A 27024-nucleotide genomic window follows, 5' to 3' on the forward strand; every position below is an offset into this window, starting at 1 on the left:
AGGTTAGGGCATTTAATCCATTCACATTCAAGGTTATTGATATGTATGTTGCTATTACCATTTTCTTAATTGTTTGGGGTTTGTTTTTGTGGGTCTTTTTCTTCTCTTGTGTTTCCTGCCTAGAGGAGTTTCTTTAGCATTTGTTGTAAAGCTGGTTTGGTGGTGAATTCTTTTAGCTTTTGCTTGTCTGAAAAGCTTTTGATTTTTTCATCAAATCTGAATGCGATCCTGGCTGGGTAGTGTAATCTTGGTTGTAGGTTTTTCTCTTTCATCACTTTAAGTATATCCTGCCACTGCCTTCTGGCCTGCAGAGTTTCTGCTGAAAAATCAGCTGATAACCTTATGGAGATTCCTTTGTATGTTATTCCTTGTTTTTCCCTTGCTGCTTTTAATATTTTTTCTTTGAATTTAATTTTTGTTTGTTTGATTAATGTGTCTTGGTGTGTTTTTCCTAGGGTTTATCCTGTATGGGACTCTCTGTGCTTCTTGGACTTAGGTGACTATTTCCTTTCCCATGTTAGAGAAGTTTTCCACTATAATCTCTTCAAATATTTTCTCAGTCCCTTTCTTTTTCTCTTCTTCTTCCAGGACCCCTATAATTCGAATGTTGGTGCATTTAGTGTTGTCCCAGAGGTCTCTGAGATTGTCTTCAATTCTTTTCATTCTTTTTTCTTTATTCTGCTCCTTGTCAGTTATTTCCCCCATTCTGTCCTCCAGCTCACTTATTAATTCTGCTGCCTGTGTTTCCTTATTGATTTTCTGGCTGGATCATCTGTCCATTGGTGTAAGAGGGGTAATGCAACTGATTTTTATATATTAATTTTGTGTCTAGCAACTTTACTGAATTTGTTAGTTCCAACAGTTTTTTAGTGGAAAGTTTAGGTTTTTCTATATATAACATCATGTCATCTGCAAATAGTGACAGTTCTACTTCTTACTTTCCAATGTGTATGCCTTTTTTTTTTTCTTTCCTAATTGCTCAGGCTGGGACTTCCAATACTTTGTTGAATATAAATGGCAAGAGTGGGCATCCTTGTCTTGTTTCTGATTTTGAAAGAAAAGCTTTCAGTTTTCACCACTGAATATAATGCTAGCTGTGGGCTTGTTATATATGGCCTTTATTTGGTTGAGTTTGTTCTATACCTATATTGTTAAGAGTTTTCATCATAAATGGATGTTGAATTTTGTCAAATGCTTTTTCTGCATTTATTGAGATGATCACATGATTTTGATCCTATTTTGTTAATTTGGTGTATCACACTGATTGAATTTGTGATTTTGAGCCACTCTTGCATCCCTGGAATACACCCCACTTAATCATGGTATATAACCTTTTTAATGTATTATTGAATTAGGTTTGCTAATATTTTATTAAGAATTTTTGCATCTATGTTCATCAGAGACATTGGTCTGTAATTTTCTTGTGGCATTCTTGTCTGGTTTTAGTATCAAGATGATGCTGACCTTGTAAAATGAGTTTGGAAGTGTTCCTTCCTATTTTTTGTAAGAGTTTGAGAAGGATTGTTATTAAGCCTTCTTTAAATGTTTCGTAGAATTCACCAGTGAACCCATCCAGTCCTAGACTTCTGTTTGTTGGGAGGTTTCTGACAGCTGATTCCATACCCTTAGAGGCATACTTCGTTTTACTGCACTTTGCTATATTGTGCTTCACAGATACTGTATTATTTACAAACTGAAGGTTTGTGGCAACTCTGTGTCAAGTCTGTTGGTGCCATTTTTCCAACAGCATTTGCTCACTTCATGTCTGTGTGTCATGTTTTGATAATTCTCATAATATTTCAACCTTTTACAGTATTTATTATGGTGATCTGTGATCAGTGATCTTTGATGTTATTGCAGAAAGAGTATGCCTCCCTGAAGGCTCAGGTGACAGTCAGCATTTTTCTAGCAATAATGTATTTTTAATTTAAGGTATGTAAATTGTTTTTTAGACAAAATGCTATTGCACCCTTAATAGAGTACACTGTAGTAGTATAAACATAACTTTTATGTGCACTGGGAAACCAGAAAATTCATGTGACTCGCTTCATCAGGTGGTCTGGAACTGAACCCACAGTATCTTATGTTGTTTGAAATTATTTCCAAATAAAAAACAAAACAAAATGCGAGGAATACTAGTCAAGTTCACAGCCCAGTGCAGGCTGTGGAAGGCACTCAGCAAATCCTCTGTCTCTCCCATTTCTCTCCTGCCCAGCGTGGAGACCGTGAATGACGGGCAGTTTCACAGTGTGGAGCTGGTGATGCTAAACCAGACCCTGAACCTGGTGGTGGACAAAGGAGCCCCCAAAAGCCTGGGGAAGCTCCAGAAGCAGCCAACAGTGGGCATCAACAGCCCCCTCTACCTTGGAGGTAAAGCCCCATCCCCTCCCACCCCAAACACCTCCACCTCCCACCTGCCCCCTGTGCTCAGGCACCCACCCCCAGGCCAACTGGTGAGGCTCGCTGCTCTCAGCACCCACTGCCAAAGCTAATCAACGAAGGCTTCCTGGAGGAAGTGACAACCAAGCTGCTCCCTAAAATGTGAATAGTTAGCCAGATCATGGGGAGGAGAAGAGGACAGGAAAGAGAGCAGGGTTCCTTCTAAGAAACTACACGTTTTTTAGGGAGGATGGGGGAAGGTGAAGATGGAATGGGGAGGAAGGAGATGGATACAGGGGCCAGCCCCTTCAGATACAGGGGCTTCTCTCTGCTCTGCCACCCCCTTAGATGCTGTGAGTCTCAGCTGATGTGTGTAGACGAGTATGTTTGCCATTAAGGTCATTCAAAGGCCAAAGAGAGAAGGAGCCACCAGTCTGGCAGAGCATGGGCCTGAAACCCAGCCTTGGGCCAGTAGTTCTCAAAGGGTTATGTGCCAAAGAAAAAAAAAGGCATCAGAGCAGCTTATTCAACATGGAGGTTCCCAAGACTTCTCCCAAGGAGTCCACCTCCGAGGGCTGGAATTCGCGCAAGCAGGGTGGGCAGGGGAGTATCTTCAGGTCGCTGTCCTGGTGTCCCTCCCGCAGGCATCCCCACCTCCACGGGCCTCTCGGCCTTGCGCCAGGGCGTGGACCGGCCGCTGGGCGGCTTCCACGGCTGCATCCACGAGGTGCGCATCAACAACGAGCTGCAGGACTTCAAGGCCCTCCCGCCGCAGGCCCTGGGCGTCTCGCCGGGCTGCAAGTCCTGCAGCGTGTGCAGGCACGGCCTGTGCCGTGCCGTGGAGAAGGACAGCGTGGTGTGCGAGTGCCACCCAGGCTGGACCGGCCTGCTGTGCGACCAGGAGGCCCGCGACCCCTGCCTCGGCCACAGGTCGGTGTCCCTCCCCCTCTGCCCCACCCGGGAAGTGGGCACTGATGGAAGCTGGAGGGACTGCAGTCAGACTGTAGACAGGGGCTGCTTAGAAGGTCAGGGGCTTAACACGACCAAACAGCAGGTCTTGTTCAGAGGAGACATCAGTGTGCCAGAGCCTAGCTGAAAAACACTTGTCAAGTCGAAAGGGGCACCCGTGTGCATGCACCTTGGCAAGTGGGTGCATTTCGGCCCGACTCGACTCCCCACTCAGTGGTACCCTACGAGGGCACCAGGGGTGTATAACCACACACAGCCAAATCATTTCATGGCTCTGGCATTCATTATGCATCAAAATATTTACTGAGGGCCTACTATGTGTCAGGCCTTGTGCTAAAAATAGGAGACCCAGCATCCTCAGTGTTCAGAAGTCTGAATCGGCCAGAGATGACACCAGAGCCCTGTCTAGTAATTCGCTCGGCCGAACAAGCTGGGACATGATATTGTGGATCAGGCGTGAAGGATGCTATAAAGGGGTTGAGTTTCCTGGGTAGCTCTGGAGTGTGTGTGACTATGAGTGTGTGTGTGTGTGTGTATGCATTGGACTCTGTAACGAATATGTCTACAATGAACCCTGCCTCTGAATGTCATCCCAGTATAGAGAATGCTGCAGCACAATTAAGAATCCAGGCTGTGGCATCAGTTTCTCCATCTATGAGATGTGGATAAGACTATCTACTGCACAGGACAGCAGAGGAGAGGGGATTGTAGAAAATAAGACTGATGCTAGGCGTAAAGCACTTACCCCAATGCCTGGCACAGAGCAAGTGGTAGCTGGTGGTAGAGACAGTAGTAATCATGTTATCAATTAAGATGGCAGAAGACTGCGTGGGTTCTGACGTCTGTGGGTACAACAGCCAGCCTCATCAGGCTCACAGCCTCCAGCTGACTGGTGCTCAGCCACTGGGCCGGTGGACGGTGGACCATGGGGTGGAGAAGGCCTAAGGTCCCACAGCTCCGGGCTGGGGTGGACAAAGGAAGCCTCCAGCTGCACTGACTGCCTGGTTCCCCTCTCCTCCTCGCCTCTGCCCCCAGCTGCAGCCAGGGGAGATGCGTGGCCACTGGGACCTCATATGTGTGCAAGTGCGCCGAGGGCTACAGAGGGGCCTTGTGTGACCACAAGAATGACTCAGCCAACGCCTGCTCAGCCTTCAAGTGTCACCACGGGCAATGCCACGTCTCAGATCAAGGGGAGCCCTACTGCCTGTGCCAGCCCGGCTTTAGTGGGGAACACTGCGAACAAGGTGGGTCCACTGTGCGCATCGGTGGGAGGTGGGGGAGAAACGACGGTGCCCGGGAAGGATGCGGGGGTCAGACTTGGACTCCACATTCAGATGACCTAAGTTCCAGTTCTGGCTGAGCCACTTAGAGGCTGCATGACCTTCATTAAGTTACTTTCTGAGCCTCAAATTCCGTCATGTTGAATATGGGGGGCAACACCATAACTTCCTGTGTCAGTTATCCATTGCTGTATAACAAATTAGCCCCAACACATAGCAGTTCAAAACCACACTAAACATGCTCCATCCCACACGGTTCCCGTGGGTCAAGCATTCAGAAACGGCTTAGCTGGGTAGTTCCAGCTGGGGTCTCTGGAGGTTGCAAACCGCCAGGACTGTGTGAGCAGTCTGGGTTGTTCTTTCTCTCCTCTCCCCTCCCCTCCTTTTCTAATTGCCGGCCCTAGAGCTGCCAGAGTGGCCCTCTGACCAGCACCACTGACTCACCTGAGAGCTTATTAGAAATACAGACGCTCAGTCCCAGTCCAGACCTTCTGAATCAGAACCTGCTTTAACAAGAGCCCTGGATGGTTCTTAATCACATTAACATTTCAGACGTTGCTCTGCAGTCTCCTCCCAAACCTCATGCCATTATTGGGTCAACAAAAGACAGTTCCTTGGTCTGATCCCATTTCAAAAACATCAAATCACTTACCTTTCTTAGTGACCCCTTTAGTGTATTAATTTGGAGGTAAGTGCAAAAAAGGAAAACTGAAATTAAATTATATTCCAGCTGAAATGGTTCTGTCTCACCTTGGAGGTTTTTCTCCTGCATGGAAACTGAGAAGTCTTCGTCTTCCTTCCTGCCACCAGAATCCTGGGCAGGCCACCTCCTGTCACTAGAGGACTCTTTCACATCTTATACCTTGTTGAAATACCATTCTTAACCAATTTGGTAAATAATGTATTCTGAAATAATTTCAGATCTAACAGAAAAATTGCCAGAATATAAACAGCGTTCCCATTCCCTTCAGCTGGACAGCCCAACTGTTAACATGCTGCCGAGTGTGCGTTCTCCCTGCCCCACACATCACACACACCTATTATCATTAGGCTTCTTTTGATCCTGTTAACAATCACGTAATTTTAAAAACCTATATCAAGCTTAACAGAATTCACATCACATCACATTAACCACCTAAAACTTTAAACTGCGTAAAGCCCTTTTGCATTCACAATCCCTGTGATGCTCATAACAGCCCCTGAAAAAGCAGGAAGAACCAGGACCTGTGTCACCATTTTCCGGACAAGGAAACTGAGGCTCAGGGATCCAAGGCTGTGTGGCCGAGGATCCTAGTCCTGAATCCATTACTCTCTCTCTCAGTGCCTCGCTCCAGATGCTTTCCCAATGTGCTGAGGACAGTAATGGGGTCAAGGTGAAGAGCTGGGTCAGGGACCGGAGGATTAAGCAGATCCAGGGGTCCCCTCCCCTCATTTCTACAACTTGTGGAAAAGCTCGCACGCGTGTGCACACACACACGGCGCCCCCAGACTCTTTGGCTCACTGACTACTGTTCCTCTTTCAGACCTCAACTCCAGCATCACTTCCCAGAGACAATCCCTGGCCCCTGGGCTAGTCAGGCTCCTTTGCCATGTCTTTTGTAGAAACACATCCCGTTTCTTCGTAGCATGCACCTCAGTTTATCATTACAAATGTATTTATTTAAATGACACTGTAATTAGTGTCTAGACTCTACACCAGCAGAGACAGGCTACTGAGAGTGGTGGGGACTGGAGATCTCCTGCCCCGTGTAAAGCCCACGGCTTCAGCCCATCATTGCCACGCAGGGATGCAGACTCAGCTTTGCCAGAGCCCCTGGTTTTCAAAGAAACCAGATATCCCAATGTTCAGATGCAATCTCCTGGCATTGTGGTTTTTTTCTTTTTTTTAATGTTGGCATTTAATTTGGTTTCTAAGTGTCTGTGGCACAAGCAACATAGGTCTGGGATGGGATTTAGCCCTCAGTCCCCCAATCTGCCACATCTAGTTTGATCTTTAAGTTCCTTGAAGGAAGGGACTGAGCCTGCTCTTGTCACCCTGCTATCCTCGGGGCTTAGTTTTAAACCTATTATCGAGGTTGGCACGGAAAGGCACTTAGTATTTGTGGAAGAGTGAGATGGGTTATGGGAGGGTGGGCAGGGAGATGGATGGATGAGTGAATGAGTAAGTACGCATGGGCTTCGGCCCACGAGTGTCTCAGAGCAGCCTACCCCGGACAGCCGTCTCCAGCCCCAATGCCCTGCCCTTACCTCTTCCGCCCTCTGCAGAGACTCCATGCCTGGGGGGGGTAGTCCGAGAGGTGATCCGCCGCCAGAAAGGTTATGCCTCGTGTGCCACAGCCTCCAAGGTGCCCTTAATGGAATGTCATGGGGGCTGCGGTCCCCAGTGCTGCCAGCCCACCCGCAGCAAGCGGCGGAAATACGTGTTCCAGTGCACAGACGGCTCCTCGTTCGTGGAAGAGGTGGAGAGACACTTAGAGTGCGGCTGCCGCCCATGTTCCTAAGGCCCCCCGCAGCCCTTCCGCCTCGCGGACTCCAGCCGGGTGGGTGGGGACGGCCACGTGGGACACCCCCACGAGATTCGCAGTGAAGCAGTAGAAGCTGGAAAGGAAGCAAAAGAAGAGAATATTAAGTATATTGTAAAATAAACAAAAAATAGAACTTATTTTTATTATGGAAAGTGACTATTTTCATCTCTTATTATATAAATATATCACACCATCTGAGTATATGTACCATATAGTGAGTTATTTTTACCGACCTTTTTGTTCTGTGTTGTGTATTTGTCGTGTTTTTATAAACAGCTGTTAAAAGTTTTAAGAAAAAAGGCTAATAAAAATGTTTTAAAACGAAAGGATGAGCATAAAGAAGTGATAGCCTGTCTGAGAAGGAAGGAGGAGGTTTATACGTCTAGGAAACACTGTCGTCATTAGGTCGGCAGAAAACAGAACCTGCTTACTGAGCTCAGGAAACAGAACGAGAAGAGGAAAAGAGCGAAGGAAAAGGTTTTTCTTTGTTTCTTCCGATTTTTAATGACTTTTCCTTCCCTACAAGCACCCAGCTTTTCAGTCCTGGTTGCCGAGGCCCAGGATGCCCAGTTCTTCCAGGAAAAGCCGCTGAGCACTGGCCTCTGACTCTCCCTGGGACCCAAAGCATCGGCCGCCGCCCATGTGCTCCAGGCCCCTGCAGGGTCTGAGCCCACTGCAGACCCCCTCCCCATCCTGGCTGCCCTTGATTCCATTACAGGACTGTCTGAACTCCGCCACAGGCTTCATCTGAGCCTGTTTTGCCAAATCTGAAAACAGCTGCCCTTCTCCTGCCCCTCCCCAGGAAGGCAGTCCCCCTGCTGCTCCTCCAGGAACGCAGGGGTCACCAATCTCCTCAAGCCCCAGCACTGGCCCTTCCACTGGAAGTTCTGAACCACTCTCCTCCCTCAGCCAACCTCGTACTGGGAGGCGACACTAGGAGAGCAGGCAGCCCGGCTCACTGGCAAGTTCTGGGAGGCTCCTGCCATGGGGTACCTAGGCCTCTGACACCTGAACCTCCAGGCCTCTGTCATGATGACGAAGACCCCTTGCCCGTCTGTACCACTTTTCCGTGCATATCCACACTGCACCTTATTCTCTCCATGCGACCCCTGCCCCTGGCAAAAGGAAGCACTATAACCCCATTTCATAGATAAGGAAACTGAGGCCTCGCTCCAGCCCTGTACCTCTCCTTACGCCACACCTCTGATAAGTGAACGAACCAAGCCTGGAGCCTAGACTCAAAACCCTAGATTCCTTCTCCAGAACAGCATAAACCCAGGAGATGCGGGCAGTCTAAGTTCATCAGAGAACCCCTACCAGAAAAGGAAATGGTTTTTCCTGCTATTTTTCCTGCTCTCATTCTGCCTTGTTCTACCTCCTTGGTATCCAGAATGATTCTAGACTGGGGGACTTACGTATCGGGGGTGTGAGCCAGGGCAGCCTGTCTAGCCCAGACTCCACTCCAGGAACTGCCAGCCCTCCTGAAGGGGACTTGCCCCTGCCTCTTCCCCACCCTCGTCTGCCCCTTTCCACCCCAGTCAGGCTAGGGCAGATGGTCCAGGGGCTCAGCAGCTCACACCGACCCCCGTCTCGCACCCATTGCTCCCTCCCCCAGGAGCCTCCCCTGCAGAAGAGTCAGGGAGGAGAGTGTAGGGCCCAGTGGACCATCCAGCTCTGAGCATCCCCAGAGGAGCCCAGTGGTTCTCTGAGGACTGATGGCGAGCCAAAGGCTCAAAGAATCAAGAAGGGAGAAAGAAAAGACGGAGGAACAAAAGGCAAGTGGCAGATAGGAAGGCAAGGAGGGAGGGAGGGAAGGAAGGAAGGAGGGAGAAGAGAGAGAGAAGGGAGGGAGGGAGGAAGGAAGGAAGGAAGGAGGAGAGAGAAGGAAGGGAGGAGAGAGAGAGAAGGAAGGGAGGGAGGAAGGAAGGAAGGAGGGAGGAGAGAGAGAGAAGGAAGGGAGGAGAGAGAGAGAAGGAAGGGAGGGAGGAAGGAAGGAGGGAGGGATGGAGGGAGGAGAGAGAGAAGGGAGGGAGGAAGGAAGGAAGAAAGGAAGGAAGGAAGGAGGGAGGGAGGGAGGGATGGAGGGAGAAGAGAGAGAAGGAAGGGAGGGAGGGAGGAAGGAAGGAAGGAGGGAGGGAGGGAGGGATGGAGGGAGAAGAGAGAGAAGGAAGGGAGGGAGGAAGGAAGGAAGGGGGAAGGAGAAAGAAACAACAAAAAGAGAGGGATGAAGAGAGGGAGGGATAAGATAGAGGAATTTACTGTAAAATATATATATTATATGTACTATACATCATGTTCCAGGTACTTACTGTACCTTATGATGACTGTTTCAAATATTAATGGCTGATTGACTTAGTACTTACATTATACATTAGGTACCATTCTAATTTATATATATTAATATATAATATATATTCACTTAATTCTCAAAACAACCCTGTAGTAAAGACATTGCTAACCCATTTTACAGTTCAGTAAATTGAGGCATGGAGAAGTTAACGTGCACAAGAGCAGTTGCCTAATAAATTACAGAGCCGGGATCTGGGCCCACCCTGTCTAACTCCAGGACTTGCTCCTCATGGGAAGGAAAAAGGTCCCACCTCTAAGGATCCTACAGTCTGAGGCAGAAACAATCATGGAAATAGACAATTGTTTTATTATATGGAAGTAGCTGTCCAGAGTAAGGAATTTCCTATCTTGGGTCTTCAAAGATGAATACGACTTTGCCTGGGCACAGGAAAGGGAGTTGAACTTTCCATGAATGCCCTATTAAAAAGCAAGGGAATACGAAAAGACCTGGCATGTTTGGGGAGCAGTCAGAGGTCTGGGGTGGCAGGAGTGTGGCTGCACACTGGGGAGCAGGGATAAATGGGGTAGACATGAAGCAGGGGTTCAACCACAGAGAGCCGTGTGTGGCAGGCTGGACCACAGGGCCCCAGCAGGGGTTTTTGAGCGGGGGAATAGCAGAACAAGCTCTGAAGAGAACGGGTGGCAAAGCAGAGAAAGGCCTGGAAGAACAGATAGGGCTTTGCCACCCAAAATAGCCTTGGGGCTTCCCTGGTTGCTGACTTCAGTTTGTTGGGGCTAGACAATGCTGATTTCCGGATGGGTCACAAAGTATTTGTGGTAGCTCAGAAGCTCACCCCTGGAAGGGGTGTCCTGGGATCTGCCCAATACCCCTCCCATCCCCCAGGCCCTGCCAGCCCTCCTCACATAGGCAGGTGGTCCTGAGCCTTCTTCTACCACCAGCACTCCTAGCTAGCTCTCCCCACCCAGCACAAAGCCCGCTCAGCCTGCCATCTTGAGAGCCCCACGCAGGGTCCCTGACTTTCTGGGAGGACTCACCAAGCTGACAGCTTTCCCTCTGCCTCCCCAAAGAATCTGAGGCCTTTCTCTGCTAGTCACCCCTGGGCCCAACCCCGAATCCAGCCACAGTCAGCCAAGACAGCCAAAGGGCAGGGTTCTTTCTCTCAGTGTGGCTTGGGGGTGATTTTCAGCTTTCCCCTCAATTTTGGTAGCCCTGAATTTATGAAATGCCAAACTCAGAACCATTAAGAAAATCCTCCCCAAAATGAAGTTTCTCTAACAACTGGAGATGAAAACTCTCTTGAGCAGCCAAATTCTAGAAACAGAAAGTCCCACGGGACAGAAAGAGTTCCGCTGGTTAACTCGCACACATGATGGTTCAACGCCTGTGTGTGAGGATGTGCACGTGTGCAGAAGAAGGGGCTCAGGCTGCGTTCCCCTCCTGAGCAGGGTTCAGGGAAAGGGGAAGGGAGTGTCCCTCTTGACTCAACCAAGGGACCCCAAAATGGTTAGTGAGATAATGTATTTAAAAGCTCTTTGTAAAGTGTAAACTAAAAACCTTCAATGTAAGATGTTATTGTTATTATTACTATTGTTGTTGTTATTATTGACATGCCAAAAGGCCCTCTGTACAAGATGGCTTTGCCTTTTCAACTTCATAGAAAAGAACCTGAGTCTGACACTTCAGAAAGGTGACAGAGAGGAGAACAACGAGGAAGGAGGCAAGGAAAGGGAGGGAGGTCTCCTAGGGCCAGGGAAAGAGGAGAAAATCCCCCAGGATGACCCTCAGGAACCCAGGAGTGGCCAGGATGGGGAATGAGCTAACCTTGCCCTTCACCGGATACAAAGCTATCAGCAGGCTGACCCCTCAGGCCACGCAGTGCCTTTGCTGGGAGCAGAAGCCCCTAGTGTAAAAGGACCTGCCCCCAAAGGCCCACAGGCTCCCAGATATCAGAGTGGGAGGGACCCAAGGGGGTCCCTGGTGGCTGGGAACACCGAGAATCAGAGCAATGGCGTGTCCAGACCAGAGACCAAGGTCATCCAGGAAATGAACACCAGGGGCAGGAAGAGACCCAGGTGCCTTCCTGCGACTCCACAGGGGGCATCCAGGCAGAGTGAAGCCTGAGACAGGCCCTCCAATCCCTTCTTGGTGGCCAGGAAAGTATCCTTCACCTTCCCCCACCGCCGTCTCCCGGTGCACCCAGATGGCCGGGAAGCTGGGGCACTATCTGGTTTGGTGACACTTATCCACGTTTCCCAGTCTGGGTTAGACAGTGCCAAAGGAAACACTTGGGGAAAGTTGATGAGAGATGCCAGCTAGCAAGGCCAGCAAAGCCAGAATGGGGCATTTGGCAAAGCTTCTTTCTCTAACTCAACAAATTTCTAAGAGGGAAGATTTTAAGATGTTTTTTAAAACAATGTAATAGCGCCACTTCCCCAGTATGGGATAAATAATGTGTTTCGGTTTTTTTTTTTCCAACAGACTGTCATATGCTGATATCAATTAAAATAAATGGATGAGTCACAGGAGAGCTATCAGATGCTCTTGTGAATACCATAACCTCGGTGCTGCTCTGTGGTGTGTGCTTTATTTTTACTCCTGACCTTCACACTCCCTGGAGCAAAGGTTACTGCATTCCTGGGGTTTGGGCAAGTCTGGTGTGGAGTAAGTGAAAAAAATCGGTTTCTTGCACCATGAAGTGGGAAAAATGGATCCAGAGTTCCCCAGAGACATGGGAGAGAAGGTCCAACACATGGCTTAAGGTCTGCAGGGCACGTGTTATGTATGGTCACAGACAGGGGGCCAAGGGTCACAGAGCGGGGAGCCACTCCAACACAGAGCACACTTATTAAGATGTGAAGGAAGACTCCTCCTGGGAACTCCAATGCCTAATTAAACCCCCTCCTTTTGTCACTTCTTTCACAAGCATTTACTGAAGATCTACTACGTGCCAGGTTTTGGTCTAGGCACCGAGGGCTACGAAGATGACCCAGACAAAGTCTTTGTTCTCCTGGAGCTTAATTTTTAACTGAGTGTCAATCAGCAAACAATCAAAGAAAACATCAGATAATATAAAAAAGTAGAGATGACCTGACACATTAGCTGGTGGCTACTTTACACAGTGAAGTCGAGGAAGGCCTCTCTGAAGAATTTAGACACGGGGTGGGGTGAAGAAGAAACAGAATCAGGAAGCCTGACCCTGCGGCACTCAGTAGCTATCTGCTCTCACCCGGGTGGCATCCGAGGGAGGTGGGTAGCCCAAGCTTCTTAGGAGGCCAGAGGTGATGCCAAGAGCAAGACAGCACTACGAGAGGACTAGTGAGTGAGGGGAGGCGGGCGGAGCTCACCCCTCAGCTTCCCAGCCCTGGGGCATCCTTGGGAGCCCATGGCCATTCTGAATGAGCAATGCCAAGGGTTCAAAGGCCACTACCGGCTAGCTGAAGGTCACCTTCACTTCCCTGGCAGATGACAGTTTATCTCCCCTGTGAAGAATCCCACTGGAAGCAAGACACTGGTAGGCAGCAGATGCATTAAGTGTTGGAAAAGGACCCAGGCCTGTACTTCTTCCCCTGGTATTTCCTGAGCAAGACAGGGCCACACAGGCTGGGTGCCCTGAGCCCCCATCAAGATGCCCTTGACATTGGCTTCCTACGTTTCAGTGTAAAAAAAAAACTGAAATGGGCAGTAGGGGGCTGGGGGGTGGTTAGGTTTTGGGCAGCCCGTGCTATGTCATACAGCCTGGGTGTCCCTGGCCAGGAGCCCACAGCCTCCATCTTCCATGCTTAGACCAAGGAGCCCCTCCTCCCGGGTTTGGGACCTCTGGGTCTATCGATCTCTCTCAAGTTCCCTTTTGTGTCAGTCCACTGCAGAGTTTCTCAACTGGGAGAGACTCTGCCCCCACCCCTACCCCAGGAGATGTTTGGCGACGCCTGGAGACATTTTTGTATGACCAGGGCAGAGGGTGCTACTGGCATCTAGTGGATGGAGGCCGGGGCTACTGCTCAACATCCTGCAGTGTACAAAGCAGCCTCCACCGCAGAGAATTATCCTGCCCAACGTACAGTCATCCTAAGACTGGGAAACCCTGGCTTGGATTAATCGGATCCTTCATTGAACAGTCGGCTGGAATCATGTTCAAAGGAAGACGGATGTAGGGGTACTAAATGGGCAGAAACAGTGGCCCGCTCAAGGGAGGATGGTCCCTTTGTGGGAACACATGGCAGGCTGACGGTCTCAACCAGTATTTAGAACACCATTACTGATGGCAAACTGGGACTGAGACACTTGCAGCAATGGGGTGCCACTGTCACTGTCCTTACTATGTAGTCATTGCAAAAGGATTCAGAGCCATGCATTATGAACTTAATATGCTTAGGTGACACACACACAAAACAGTGGGGCAGGAGACATTCATCTTTGGATCTCTATTGGCAGAGAAATAAAGAACGGATTAGTAAAAAGGTTATGCTTCTATCTCCTGGAACTCTCCCCTTCAGCTAGGCCCCGGCAAAAGGAGCATGGAAGGTTATCAAATCGAGACATGAGCACTGAGGATGTGTCTGTGGTCTGTCAAAGGTGAGTGAAGAAAGTATGAGTCGAAGTCACAAGCAGCCCAGCTTCACGATATGATGAGGGTGCTGGAACAACTCTCATAATGATGCCATGATAACCTGGTCGGCAGCATAACCCTGGAAAGCGCTGCAGGGACAGGAACGCTCCAGACCAGGACTCTGTAAATAGATTCTGTAAACGTCCCTGTTTGCCAGCTCCTGCAGGAGGTAGGGGGTGAGGCAAGCCTTGAGGCTTGACAGCAGGGAGGATGGAAGTGGGCAGGCCTCCCTCTCCAGCTCCACCTGCCCTGGAGATCACCACATCCTCTCCTCCAGCATGGCTGCTTGACTTTGGCAACCTCACCAGGAACTTCAATTTCCCCATCTAGAGAACAGGATGACAATACCTGACACAGTCAAGGCTCTGGAGATTACAAATGGCAAAAAGCAATTCAACTAAAGCCACAAAGTATATTGTCTCAAGTCATTGGAAAAGCTGAGATAGTTCTTACTGCATGAGGCAGGGGTGTTTGCTCCCTAGAGATCATACAGTGTCAGAAGGGCTTGGGGTCTCCTGTGCACACCTGTCTTTCTTCTGCATCGGCTGCATTCTCAGGAAGAGAGAGATGAGGAGATGGCAAAGTGACTCCCAGCCACAGCAGACTGAAAGCAGTACATACTACTAATTTCAAGCCCAGGAGAAAAAAAGAGCTTCTCTTTTCCAATAATTCCAAGAGACATCCCAGAAGAGTCACTGGCTCTTACTGGCCTGACTTGAGGCAAATGCCCATCACTGAACCAAACATTATAGTCAAGAGAATAAGATGGGTTGATTGGCCAAGCCAGTACCACATGACCACCTCTGGAGCCAGAAACAGGTAGGAGAGACTGCGAACAGGAGGTTTCTCCAAAGAAAAAGGGGAATAGGTGCTGGGTGGGCAAAATGACAGATGATAAATACAACAGACAGTTATTTAGAAAAGTTGACAAGTTCCAGTTCAAGATGGCAACATACGAGGATCCTGAACTCACCCTCCTCCCATAGACACACCAAATCTACAGCTACATACAGAATGATTTCCTCTGAAAGAAACCCAAAAAGTAACTAAGAGAAAAGAACACACACAAAAACACACTGAAGGGACTTCCCTGGTGGCACAGTTGTTAAGAATCCGCCTGCCAATGCAGGACACAGGTTCGAGCCCTGGTCCTGGAAGATCGTACATGTCGCAGAGCAACTAAGCTCATGTGCCACAACTACTGAGCCTGTGCTCTAGAGCCCACAAGCCACAACTACTGAGCCTGCAAGCCACAACTACTGAGCACAGATACCACAACTACTGAAGCCCGCGTGCCTAGAGCCCGTGCTCTGCAACAAAAGAAGCCACCACAATGAGAAGCCCACACACCACAACGAAGAGTAGCCCCCACTCGCCACAACTAGAGAAAGCCCGAGTGCAGCAACGAAGAGCAAATGCAGCCAAAAATAAATAAATACATACATACATAAACAAATAATTTTTAAAAAAACACACTGAAATGAATCAGAGAGGTTAAAAGACAATCTCGCCATAAATCCCACCCCCCCCATGTGGTGACCCACGATCAGGAGGGAGCTTACAACCCTGAGCTTCTCCGTGAAGAGCAAAGGGTTTGAACCCCACATCTGGCATCCCAACTTTTAAGACCTGCACCTGACATACAAGCCCCCAAAATATCTTTGTGTCCACAAGACCAACAAGGCTATGGTAAACTGAGAAAGTTCACAGTACAGAGGCAGCAGAGTGAAAAGTACCCAGTCTTTCTGTGAAAGAGGCCTATTTGCTTATTTTAAAAAAACAGCTTCAGCCTGAGGGGCAGGCATCTACATTAACATACCTCTAGGGGCCTATTGGAATACTCTCCAAAAACAGAGCCATATTTGCACTCTCCCTCTGCCTCACTCGGGGTTGCTGGCGTCTCCTAGAAAGGAACTTGTGCGCTCAGCTGGCACCCTGATTTTTGCCACTGCCATCCAGGGAACACCCCTTTATCACCTGGCTCTGGAGGCCAGCAGGGCTTTCGTTTGTGGGTCCCACAGGACTGAAATGAACAGAGAAAGAGTTCTTAACCAGCTATAACCTAGGCCAAAGCACAAGGCAACAGACTGAGGTACCCATGTCGTTCTGGGAAAAGTTCCTATGAGTTTCTCTTCATAGATGTAGACTGAGGGGCAGGCTTCTGATTGAACACACATTTAAGGACCAACTGGAATCCTCTCCAGAAGTCTTGGAGGACAGGTGCTATCTTTGTGCTCTCCCTCTGCTGTCCTCCCAGCAACTCCCAGAAAGGAGCTTGTACACACAGCTGGTGCACCAGTTTACATCTGGTGCTCTGGTTGTGGGGGCTGCTGCCCAGGGGAAATCCCTTAATTTCTTTTTTTTTTTTTTTGATTTAACATTTGTATTGGAGTATAATTGCTTTACAGTGTTGTGTTAGTTTCTGCTGTATAACAAAGTGAATCAGCTATACGTATACATATATCACCATATCCCCTCCCTCTTGTGTCTCCCTCCCACCCTCCCTATCCCACCCCTCTAGGTGGTCGCAAAGCACAGAGCTGATCTCCCTGTGCTATGCAGCTGCTTCCCACTAGCTATCTATTTTACATTTGGAAGTGTATGTATGTCAATGCTACTCTCTCACTTCATACCAGTTTACCCTTCCCCCTCCCCATGTCCTCAAGTCCATTCTCTACATCTGCATCTTTATTCCTGTCCTGCCCCTAGGTTCATCAGAACCTTTTTTTTTTTTTTTCTAAGATTCCACATATATGTGTTAGCATACAGTATTTGTTTTTCTCTTTCTGACCTGGTTCTGGTGGCCAGCGGGGCTTACATTCATGGGTCCTATAGGAATATCACAAAAAGAAAAAGTTCTTTTCTGGTTACCCTAACCCCAGGACACAGCACAGAGATAGCAGACTGAAACACACCTCCAGCCTTTCTGAGAAAGAGGCCTATTAGCTTATCTTCATAGCCATAAACTGAGAGGCAGTCTTCTACTTCAACAGGCATCAAGGGGCTGACTACAACCCTCTCCAAAGACCCAGGAGACCTGGCAGGTACCATCTTCACACTCTCCCTATGCTCCACCTCAGATCATTGGTGTCTCCAATAAAGGAGTTAGCATACTCCTGGTACCCCAGCTTTTGTGGCTGCCACCAAGAGAAAACATCCCTTGATAGCCCAGCTCAACTGGCAAGCCGGGCTTGTGTGCATGGGTTCAACATTATGGTAGCAAACTAAGATGCAGTTCTTAACTGGCTGTCACCCCAGGGCTCAGTGCACAGGGAGCAGACAGAAATGTCAATCTTCCTGTCTTTCCCTGAAAGAGGTATATTAGCATACTTTAAAAGCTGCTGCCTGAGGGTCTGGCTTCCAATCAGCCTGAATCCAGGTGCTAACTACAATCCTCCCCTTTGTGACACTGACACTGAACAACTGGAAGCCACAAAAAAATACCTAGTTCTCTCTTGCAGGGTTGTTGTAGGGATTAGATGAGATTATGTAAGCAAAGCACCTGTCACAAACTGGGCGTTAAATGATCGTAGTCTACTGTATGTTAGGTGTATAGCTAATACCACCTTTAGTTTTATTTATGCTTTAATTGATCCGCAGTGTGAAAAAGAATTGCCGTGTAGATTATCAGCAGCTTATACACCGTGAATCAACTGGGTCAACTAGATCTTCACGGCAATGAGCCTTAGAACTAGAAAATCAGGAATCCACAGACTGAGACTGGTCTATAGACATGCTTTGTTTGACTTGAGACAACATTTAAAATTTGGAGAAACCACATTAAAAAAAAAAAAAAAGCAGTCAGAGATTGGCCAAGATGGCAGAATACAAAGACCCTGAGCTCACCTCCTCTCACAAGCACACCGAAATCACGACTATTTGCAGAACCTAACAGAAAAGAACTTCTACAACTAAAGACATAAAGAAGGAACCACAATCAGACAGGTAGGAGGGGCAGACTCACAGTATAATCAAGTCCCATACCCACTGGTGGGTGACCCATAAACTGGAGAATAATTATATTGCACAGCCTGTCCTACAGGAGTGAGTTTTAAGACCCATGTTGGGCTCCCCAGCCTGGGGGTCCTGCGCTAGGAAGACAAACTAAGAGAGCATTTGGCTTTGAAAGACAGCAGGGCTCCAGGAGTCCCAAAAGGACTGGGGGGAACAGAGACTTCACTCTTAAAAGGCGCACACAAAATCTCACACGCATGGGACCCAGGGCAAAAGCAATAATTTGATAGGAGCCTGGACCAGACCTACCTGCCGCTCTTGGAGAATCTCCCAGAGAGGCAGGGAGTGGCTGTGGCTCAGTCTGGGGACATAGACACTGGTGGCAGCCATACTTGGGAGCTCCTTCTACCTCATGGACACTGGTGTGTGTGGGCAACATTATAGAGTCCTCCCCTTAGCTCATTAACACCAAACCTGGCCCCACCCAACAGTCTGTAGGTGCCAGTGCTGGGACAACTCAAGCCAAACAACTAACTGTATCCCCAACCAACAGCAACAGGCTACCTAAAGGCTTCCTGAATCCATAGTCACCTCTAGACATGGCCCTACCCACTAGAGGACCAAGACCCAGCTCTACCCACCAGTGGCCAGGCCCCAGACCTGCCCTACAAGAAGTCTGCACTAGCCTCTAGACCAGCCTCACTCACCAGGGGCAGACACCAGACACAAGAAAACCACAACCCCACAGCCTGCAGATCCAGCCTGTCCATATCAGGCCAGACCCTGCCCTGGGACCAGCTGGTCCTCAGCCCTGCCCACTGGCAGGTCAACACAAGGTTTGGGACACCCCAGACCCCAGACCCAACTGTGTCAGGACACCCCCCACCCAACAGTGATCTGATACAAGTTCTGGGATCCCTGAGCCCTGAAGTCAGACTCCAGGACACAGCTCTGCCTGCCAATAGTTCAGCACTAACCCCAGGATGGGGCTTCACCCACCAGTGAGTGGGAAACAGCCCTGGAGTCTTCTGGACCTTGACTCCACCCACCAGGTAGCCAGCACTAGCCCCTGGGCCCCTGGGGTTCTTCAGTCAGCCACCTTGTGATCAGACACTGCTAACCAGCAGCCAGCAGCCTCTACACAAGGCAGGACCTGGCATCCGACCAGGCTGGGGCCAACCAAGCCTAAGAGACCACACACATAGTCAGCCCACCACAACAGAAGGACCCACAAAGACCTCATGGGGGAACCCTTATAGCACATAACTTTGGTGATGAGAGGGGAATGCACTGCTGGGATGCATAGAATATCTCCTACAAAAGACCACTTCTACAAGGTCAGAAAACATAACTAAGATACAAGATACATAAAAATACAGATAGCAACTTAGAAAAAATGAGGTGGCAGAGTAACATGTTCCAGATGATAGAACAGCATAAAACCCCAGAAGAAGAATAAAGTGAAATAGAGATAGGTAATCTACCCCAGAAAGAGTTCAGGGTAATGATCATAAAGATGATAAAAGAGATCAGGAGAAGAATGGAGGCACATAGCAAGAAGTCAGAAGTTTTTAACAAAGATTTAGAAAATATAAAGAACAACCAAACAGAGATGAAGACTACAATAACTGAAATGAAAGATATGCTAGAAGGAAGCAACAGTAGACTAAATGATACAAAGGAACGATCAGTGAGCTGGAACACAGAGTAGTGGAAATCATTACCAGTGAACAGAAAAAAACAAAAACAAATGAGGACAGTTTAAAAGACCTCTGGGACAACATCAAGCAAACTAGTATGTGCATTATAGGGGTCCCAGAAGAAGAAGAGAGAGAAAGGGGCAGAAAAAATATTTGAAGACATAATAGCTGAAAAATTCCCTAACCTGGTAAAGGAAAGTATCACCCAAGTCCAGGAAGCACAGAGAGTCCCATACAGGATTAACACAAAGATACATTGTAATTCGAATGACAAAAATTAAAGGTAAAGAGAAAATATTAAAAGCATCAAGGGAACGGAGAAATAACATACAAGAGAACTCCCATAAAGGTATCAGCTGATTTTTTTCCCTGCAGACCAAAATGGAATGGTACGATATGTTTAAAGTGATGAAAGGGAAACACAACCAAGAATACTCTACCCAGCAAGGCTCTCATTCAGATTTGATGGAGAGCTCAAAAGCTTTACACACAAGCAAAAGCTAAAAGAGTTCAGCACCATCAAACCAGCTTTACAACAAATGTTAAAGAAACTTCTCTACGTGAAAAATAATAGGCCGTAACTAGAAACAAGAAAATTATGAAATAAAAAAGCTCACCTGTAAAGGTAAACATACAGTAAAGGTTGGAAAACATCCACACACAAAGCTAGTAGAAAGGTTAAAAGACAAAAGTAGTAAAATTATCTATATCCACAATGAGCAGTTAAGGGATACACAAAACAATTAGATGCAAAATATAATATAAAAACAGTAATCATGAAGGGAGGAGAGTACAAATACAGGATTTTTAAAGTGCATTTGAAATTAAGAGATCAGTAACTTAAAACAATTACATATATATATATATATATATATATACACATTGCTATATAAAAACCTCACGGTAACCACAAACCAAAAATCTATAATATCTAAACACACACACACACACACAGAAATCCAAATATAACACTAAAGATAGTTATCAAACCACAAAAGAGAACAAAAAGAAAAAAGGGAAAAAAATACTACAAAAACAACCACCAAACAATTCACAAAATGGCAATAAGAACATACATATCAATAATTACCTTAAATATAAATAGACTAAATGCTCCAATCAAAAGACAGAGTGGCTGAATGGATACAAAATAAGACCCAAATATATCCTGCCTATAAGAGACTCGCTTAAGATCTAAAGACACACACAGACTAAAAGTGAGGGGGACAGAAAAAGGTATTCCATGCAAATGGAAATCAAAAGAAATCCAGAGTAGCAATACTTATATCAGACAACACAATAAAGACTGTTACAAGATGGTACCTCCCTGGTGGTCCAGTGGTTAAGACTCAATGCTTCCAATGCAGTGGGCATGGGTTCGATCCCTAGTTGGAGAACTAAGATCCCACATGCCACACGGTGCAACCAAAATAAAATCAAAATCAAAAAAAAAAAGGAAGAAAGTTGGAGTAGCAATACTTATATCACACAAAATACGCTTCACAATAAAGACTGTTACAAGAGACAAAAAAGGACACTACATAATGATCAAGGGATCAATCCAAGACTATATAACAATTGTAAACATGCACCAACATAGGAGCACCTAAATACATAAGGCAAATGTTAACAGACATAAAAGGAGAAATTGACAATAACACAATAATAGTAGGGAACTTTAACACCGCATTTACCATCAATGGACACATCATCTGGACAGAAAACCAATAAGGAAACAATTAACTTGAAAGACACATTAGACTCAGATGAAATTAATTAATATATACAGAGCATTTCATCCAAAAGCAGCAGAATACAGTCTTTTCAAGTGCACATGGAACATTCTTCAGGGTAGACAACATGCAAGGCCACAAAAGAAGCCTCAGTAAATTTAAGAAAACTGAAATCATATTAAGCATCTTTTCCAACCACAATACTATGAGACTAGAAATCAACAATAAGAAAAACAACTGCAAGAAACACAAACATGTGGAGGTTAAACACTATGCTACCAAACAACCAATAAATCACTGAAGAAATCAACGAGGAAATTTAAAAATACCTAGAAAAAGTGAAAATAAAAACAGGATGATCCAAAATCATCCTGGGGGATGCAACAAAAGCAGTTCAAAGAGGGAAGTTTATAGCGATACAAGTTTACCTCAGGAAACAAGGAAAATCTCAAATAAAAAATCTAATCTTACACCTAAAGCAACTAGAAAAAGAAGAACAAACACAGCCCAAAGCTAGTAGAAAAAAAGAAATAAATATCAGACCAGAGGTAGATTAAGTAGAGGCTAAAAAACATTAGAAAATATCAATGAAGCTAAAAGCTGGTTTTTTGAAAAAATAAACAAAGTTTTTAAATCTTTAGCCAGACTCATCAAGAAAAAAAGGGAGAGGGCCCAAATCAATAAAATCAGAAATGAAAAAGGAGAAGTTACAACCAACACCACAGAAATACAAAGCATCATAAGTGACTACTACAAACAACTATATGACAATAAAATGGACAACCTAGAAGAAATACAGAAATTCTTAAAAAAGTACAATCTCCCAAGACTGAACCAGGAAGAAACAGAAAATATGAACAGACCAATTACCAATAATAAAATTGAATTAGTAATTTCAAAGTTCAAAACAAATAGAAGTCCAGGACCAGACAGCTTCACAGGAGAATTCTACCAAGCACTTAAAAAAGATTAACACCTAACCTTTTCAAACTATTCCAAAATATTGCAGAGGCAGGAATACTTCCAAACTCATTCTATGAGGCCAGCATCATTCTAATACCAAAAGCAGACAAAGATATCACCAAAAAAGAAAATTACAGGCCAGTTTCACTGATGAAAATAGATGCAAAAATCCTCAACAAAATACTAACAAACAGAATCCAACAATACATTAAAAGGATCATACAGCTTGATCAAGTGGGATTCATCTCAGGGTTGCAAGGATTTTTCAGTATCTACAAATCAATCAATGTGATATACCACATTAACAAATTGAAGAATAAAAACCACATGATCAGCCCAATAGATGCAGAAAAAGCTTTTGACAAAATTCAACATCGATTTATGATAAAAAACTCTCCAGAAGGTGGGTATAGAGGTAACATACCTCAGCATAATAAAGGCCATATGCAAAAAACCCACAGCTAACATAATACTCTATGGTGAAAAGCTGAAAGCATTTCCTCTAAGATCAGGAACAAAGCAAGGATGTCCACTATCGCCACTTTTATTCAACATAGTATTGGAAGTCTAGCCACAGCAATCAGACAAGAAAAAGAAATAAAAGGAATCCAAATTGGAAAGGAGGAAGTAAAACTGTCACTGTTTGTAGATAATATGATGCTATACATAGAAAATCCTAAAGACACTACCAGAAAAATACTAGAGCTCATCAATGAATTTGGTAAAGTGAGAGGACACAAAATTAATATACAGAAATCACTTGCATTTCTATACACTAACAACGAACTAGAAGAAAGAGAAATTAAGGATACAATCCCATTTACTATCATGACAAAAAGAAAAAATTACCTAGGAATAAACCTACCTAAGGACGTAAAAGACCTCTACTCAGAAAACTGTAGGACAATAATGAAAGAAACTGCAGACAACACAGATAGAAAGATATACTGTGTTCTTGGATTGAAAGAATAAATACTGTTAAAATTACCATACTACCCAAGGCAATCTACAGATTCAATGCAATCCCTATCAAAATACCTGTGGCATTTTTTACAGAACTAGAACAAATAATTTTAAAATTTGTATGGAAACACAAAGGACCCCAAATGGCCAAAACAATCTTGAGAAAAAAGAACAGAGCTAGGGAAATCACACTCCCTAACTTCAGATTATACTCCAAAGCTACAGTCATCAAAACAGTATAGTACTGGCACAAAAACAGATACATAGATCAATGCAACAGAATACAGAACTCAGAAATAAACCCACGTACTTATGGTCAATTAATCTATGACAAAGGAGGCAAGAATACATAACAGAGAAAAGACAGTCTCTTCAGTAAGTAGTGCTGGGAAAACTGGACAGCTACATGTAAAAGAATGAAAGTAGGGCTTCCTTGGTGGCTCAGTGGTTGAGAGTCCGCCTGCCAATACAGGGGACACAGGTTCGTGCCCTGGTCCGGGAAGATCCCACATGCCGCAGAGCTGCTGGCCCCATAAGCCATGGCCGCTGAGCCTGTGCATCCGGAGCCTGTGCTCTGCAGCGGGAGAGGCCACAGCAGTGAGAGGCCCACGTACCGCAAAAAAAAAAAAAGTAAGAATGAAAGTAGAACATACTGTAACACCATATACAAAAAAAAAAAACCCTCAAAATGGATTAAAGACCTAAATATAAGACCTAATACTATGTAACTCCTAAAGGAAAACAAAGGCAGAACACTGCTTTACATAAATCATAGTAATATTTTTTTGGATCTGTCTCCTAAAGCAAAGGAAATAAAAGCATAAACAAATAAATGGGACCTAATTAAAACTTTAAAGCTTTTGCATAGAATAGGAGACTATCAACAAAATGAAAAACAACTTGCTGAATGGGAGAAAATATTTGCAAATAATATGACTAATAAGGGGTTAATATACAACATGTGTAAACAGCTCATACAACTCAAAATTTAAAAAATAAACAATGAAAAAAACAACTGATTAAAAAATAGGCAGAAGAACTGAATGGACATTTTTCCAAAGAGGAAACAAAGGTGGCCGACAGGCACAAGAAAAGATGTACAACATCACTTATCATCAGGGAAATGATAATCAAAACCACAATGGGGGGCTTCCCCGGTGGTGCAGTGGTTAAGAATCCACCTGCCAATGCAGGGGACACCGGTTCGAGTCCTGGCCTGGGAAGATACCACATGCGTGGAGCAACTAAGCCCATGCGCCACAACTACTGAGCCTGTGCTCTAGAGCCCACGAGCCACAACTACTGAAGCCTGTGTACCTAGAGCCCATGCTCCTCAAAAAGAGAAGCCACCACAATGAGAAGCCCATGCACCGCAATGAAGAGTAGCCCCCGCCCACTGCAACTAGAGAAAGCCTGTGCACAGCAACGAAGACCCAATGCAGCCAAAAATAAAATAAATTTATTTTTTAAAAAAACCACAATGGGATATCACCTCACACATGTTAGAATGGCTATAATCAAAAAGAACACAAATAACAAATATTGGTGAGGATGTGGAGAAAAGAGAACCCTCCTACACTGTTGGTGGCAATGTAAATTGGTGCAGCCATTATGGAAAACAGTATGGAAGTTTCTCAAAAACCTAAAAATAAAACGACCATATGATCCAGCAATTCCATTCCTGGTATATATCCAAACAAAAAAATTTTTTAAAACCCACTAATTCAAAAAGATACACGTACCCCAATGTTCAGAGCAGCATTGCTTACAATTGCCAAGATATGGAAGCAACTAACTGTCCAGCAACAGATGAATGGATAAAGATGATGTGGTATACACACACACACACACACACACACACACACACACACACAAAATGGAATACTACATACTACTCAGCCACAAAAAAAGAAGGAAATGTTGCTATTTGCAATAACACAGATGGACTTGGAAGGTATTACACTAAATGAAATAAGCCAGACAGAGAAAGACAAATACGGTATGATATCACTTTGTGGAATCTAAAAATAAACAAACTATTTAATATAACAAAAAATAAGCAGACTCACAGTTATAGAGAACAAACTAGTGGTTACCAGTGGGGAGAGGAAAGGGGGGAGGGGCAACACAGGGTTAGGGGATTAAGAGGTACAAACTATTATGTATAAAATATTCTGCAAGGATATACTGTACAACATGGGGAACATAGCCCATATTTATAATAGCTATAAATGGAGTATAACCTTTAAAACTGTGAATCACTATATTATATACCTGTAAATTATATAATATTGTATATCAACTATACTTCAAATTTTTTTTAAAAGTGGTAAGGCTGCTTGGACAATCACAATGGTTTGAGGGACAACCAAGAGCTAGGCCAAGATTGAACAATAAGGTTCATCTCCTAAATGAGGTCACTACTTCAAGACAGGGAGAGGTGACTTTTTTATCTAATACTAGAAACAAACGTAGAGGTCAAGGAAAATGAAGAAACAGAGGAATATGTTCCAAATGAAAGAACAAGCTAATATCTCAGAAAAGACCTTAATGAAATGTAGATAAGTGATTTACCTGATGAAAGAGTTCAAAATAATGGTTATAAAGATGTTCACTCAGGGACTTCCCCGGTGGTCCAGTGGCTAAGACTCCGCGCTTCCACTGTAGGGCCGGTGTGGGGGCTGGGGGGAGGGAAGGGTTTGATCCCTGGTTGGGGAACTAATATTCGGCATGCTGTGCAGTGAAGAAGAAAAAAATAACATGTTCATTCAGCTCAAAATAAAAATGTATGAACAAAGTGAACATTTCAACAAAGATAGAAAATATATGAAAGTACCAAAGAGAAATCACAGAGTTGAAGAATACAACAACTGCACTGAAAAATACAACAGAGGGATTCAAAAGCACACTAGATGAAGTGGAAGAAAGGATCAGTGAACTCAAACACAGGGCAGTGAAACTCACACAATCAGGGTAGCAAAAAGAAACCAGAATAAAAAAAGACTGAAGACAGTAAAAGGAATTATGGGACAACATCAACTGAACCAACATTCACTTTATAGGGGTTCTAGAAAGAGAAGAGAAAGGCGCAGAAAACTTACTTGAAGAAATAATGGCTGAAAACTTCCTTAACCTGGGGATGGCAACAGAAATCCAGATCCGAGAAGCCCACAGAGTTCCAAAAAGAGGAACACAAAAACATCCACACCAAGACAATTGTAAGTAAAGCGCCAGAAGCTAAAGACAAAGAGAGGGACTGCCCTGGTAGCAGAGTGGTTAAGAATCCACCTGCCAATGCAGGGGACACAGGTTCGATCCCTGGTCCAGGAAGATCCCACAGGCCATGGAGCAACTAAACCCCTGCACCACAACTACTGAGTCCACACACCACAAGCCCACATGCTCTAGGGCCCACGTGTCACAACTACTGAGCCCTCATGCTGCAACTACTGAAGACCACGTGCCTAGAGCCCGTGCTCCACAACAAGAGAAGCCACTGCAGTGAGAAGCCCACTCACCACAAAGAAGAGTAGCCCCCACTCATCCCAACTAGAGAAAGCCCGTGCACAGCAATGAAGACCCAACGCAGCCAAAAAAAGAAACAACAAAAAAAAGACAAGGAGAAAATCTTAAAAGAGAAA

General features: G+C 45.5%; 1 protein-coding gene across 1 annotated transcript in view; it reads left to right on the forward strand.

Moving 5' to 3' along the window:
- SLIT3 (slit guidance ligand 3) overlaps positions 1–7479 on the forward strand; it is a 609763-nt gene extending 602284 nt beyond the window's left edge. Inside the window, exons 33-36 of the mRNA XM_067732892.1 lie at positions 2216–2370; positions 3024–3309; positions 4384–4592; positions 6894–7479. Of these exons, the coding sequence (XP_067588993.1) occupies positions 2216–2370; positions 3024–3309; positions 4384–4592; positions 6894–7129 (886 nt within the window). The 3' untranslated portion in view covers positions 7130–7479. The remainder of the gene's footprint in view (positions 1–2215; positions 2371–3023; positions 3310–4383; positions 4593–6893) is intronic.
- The last annotated feature ends 19545 nt before the right edge of the window (positions 7480–27024 follow it).

The sequence above is a fragment of the Pseudorca crassidens genome, chromosome 3 (genome assembly GCF_039906515.1).
Source record: "Pseudorca crassidens isolate mPseCra1 chromosome 3, mPseCra1.hap1, whole genome shotgun sequence".
Taxonomy (NCBI): domain Eukaryota; kingdom Metazoa; phylum Chordata; class Mammalia; order Artiodactyla; family Delphinidae; genus Pseudorca; species Pseudorca crassidens.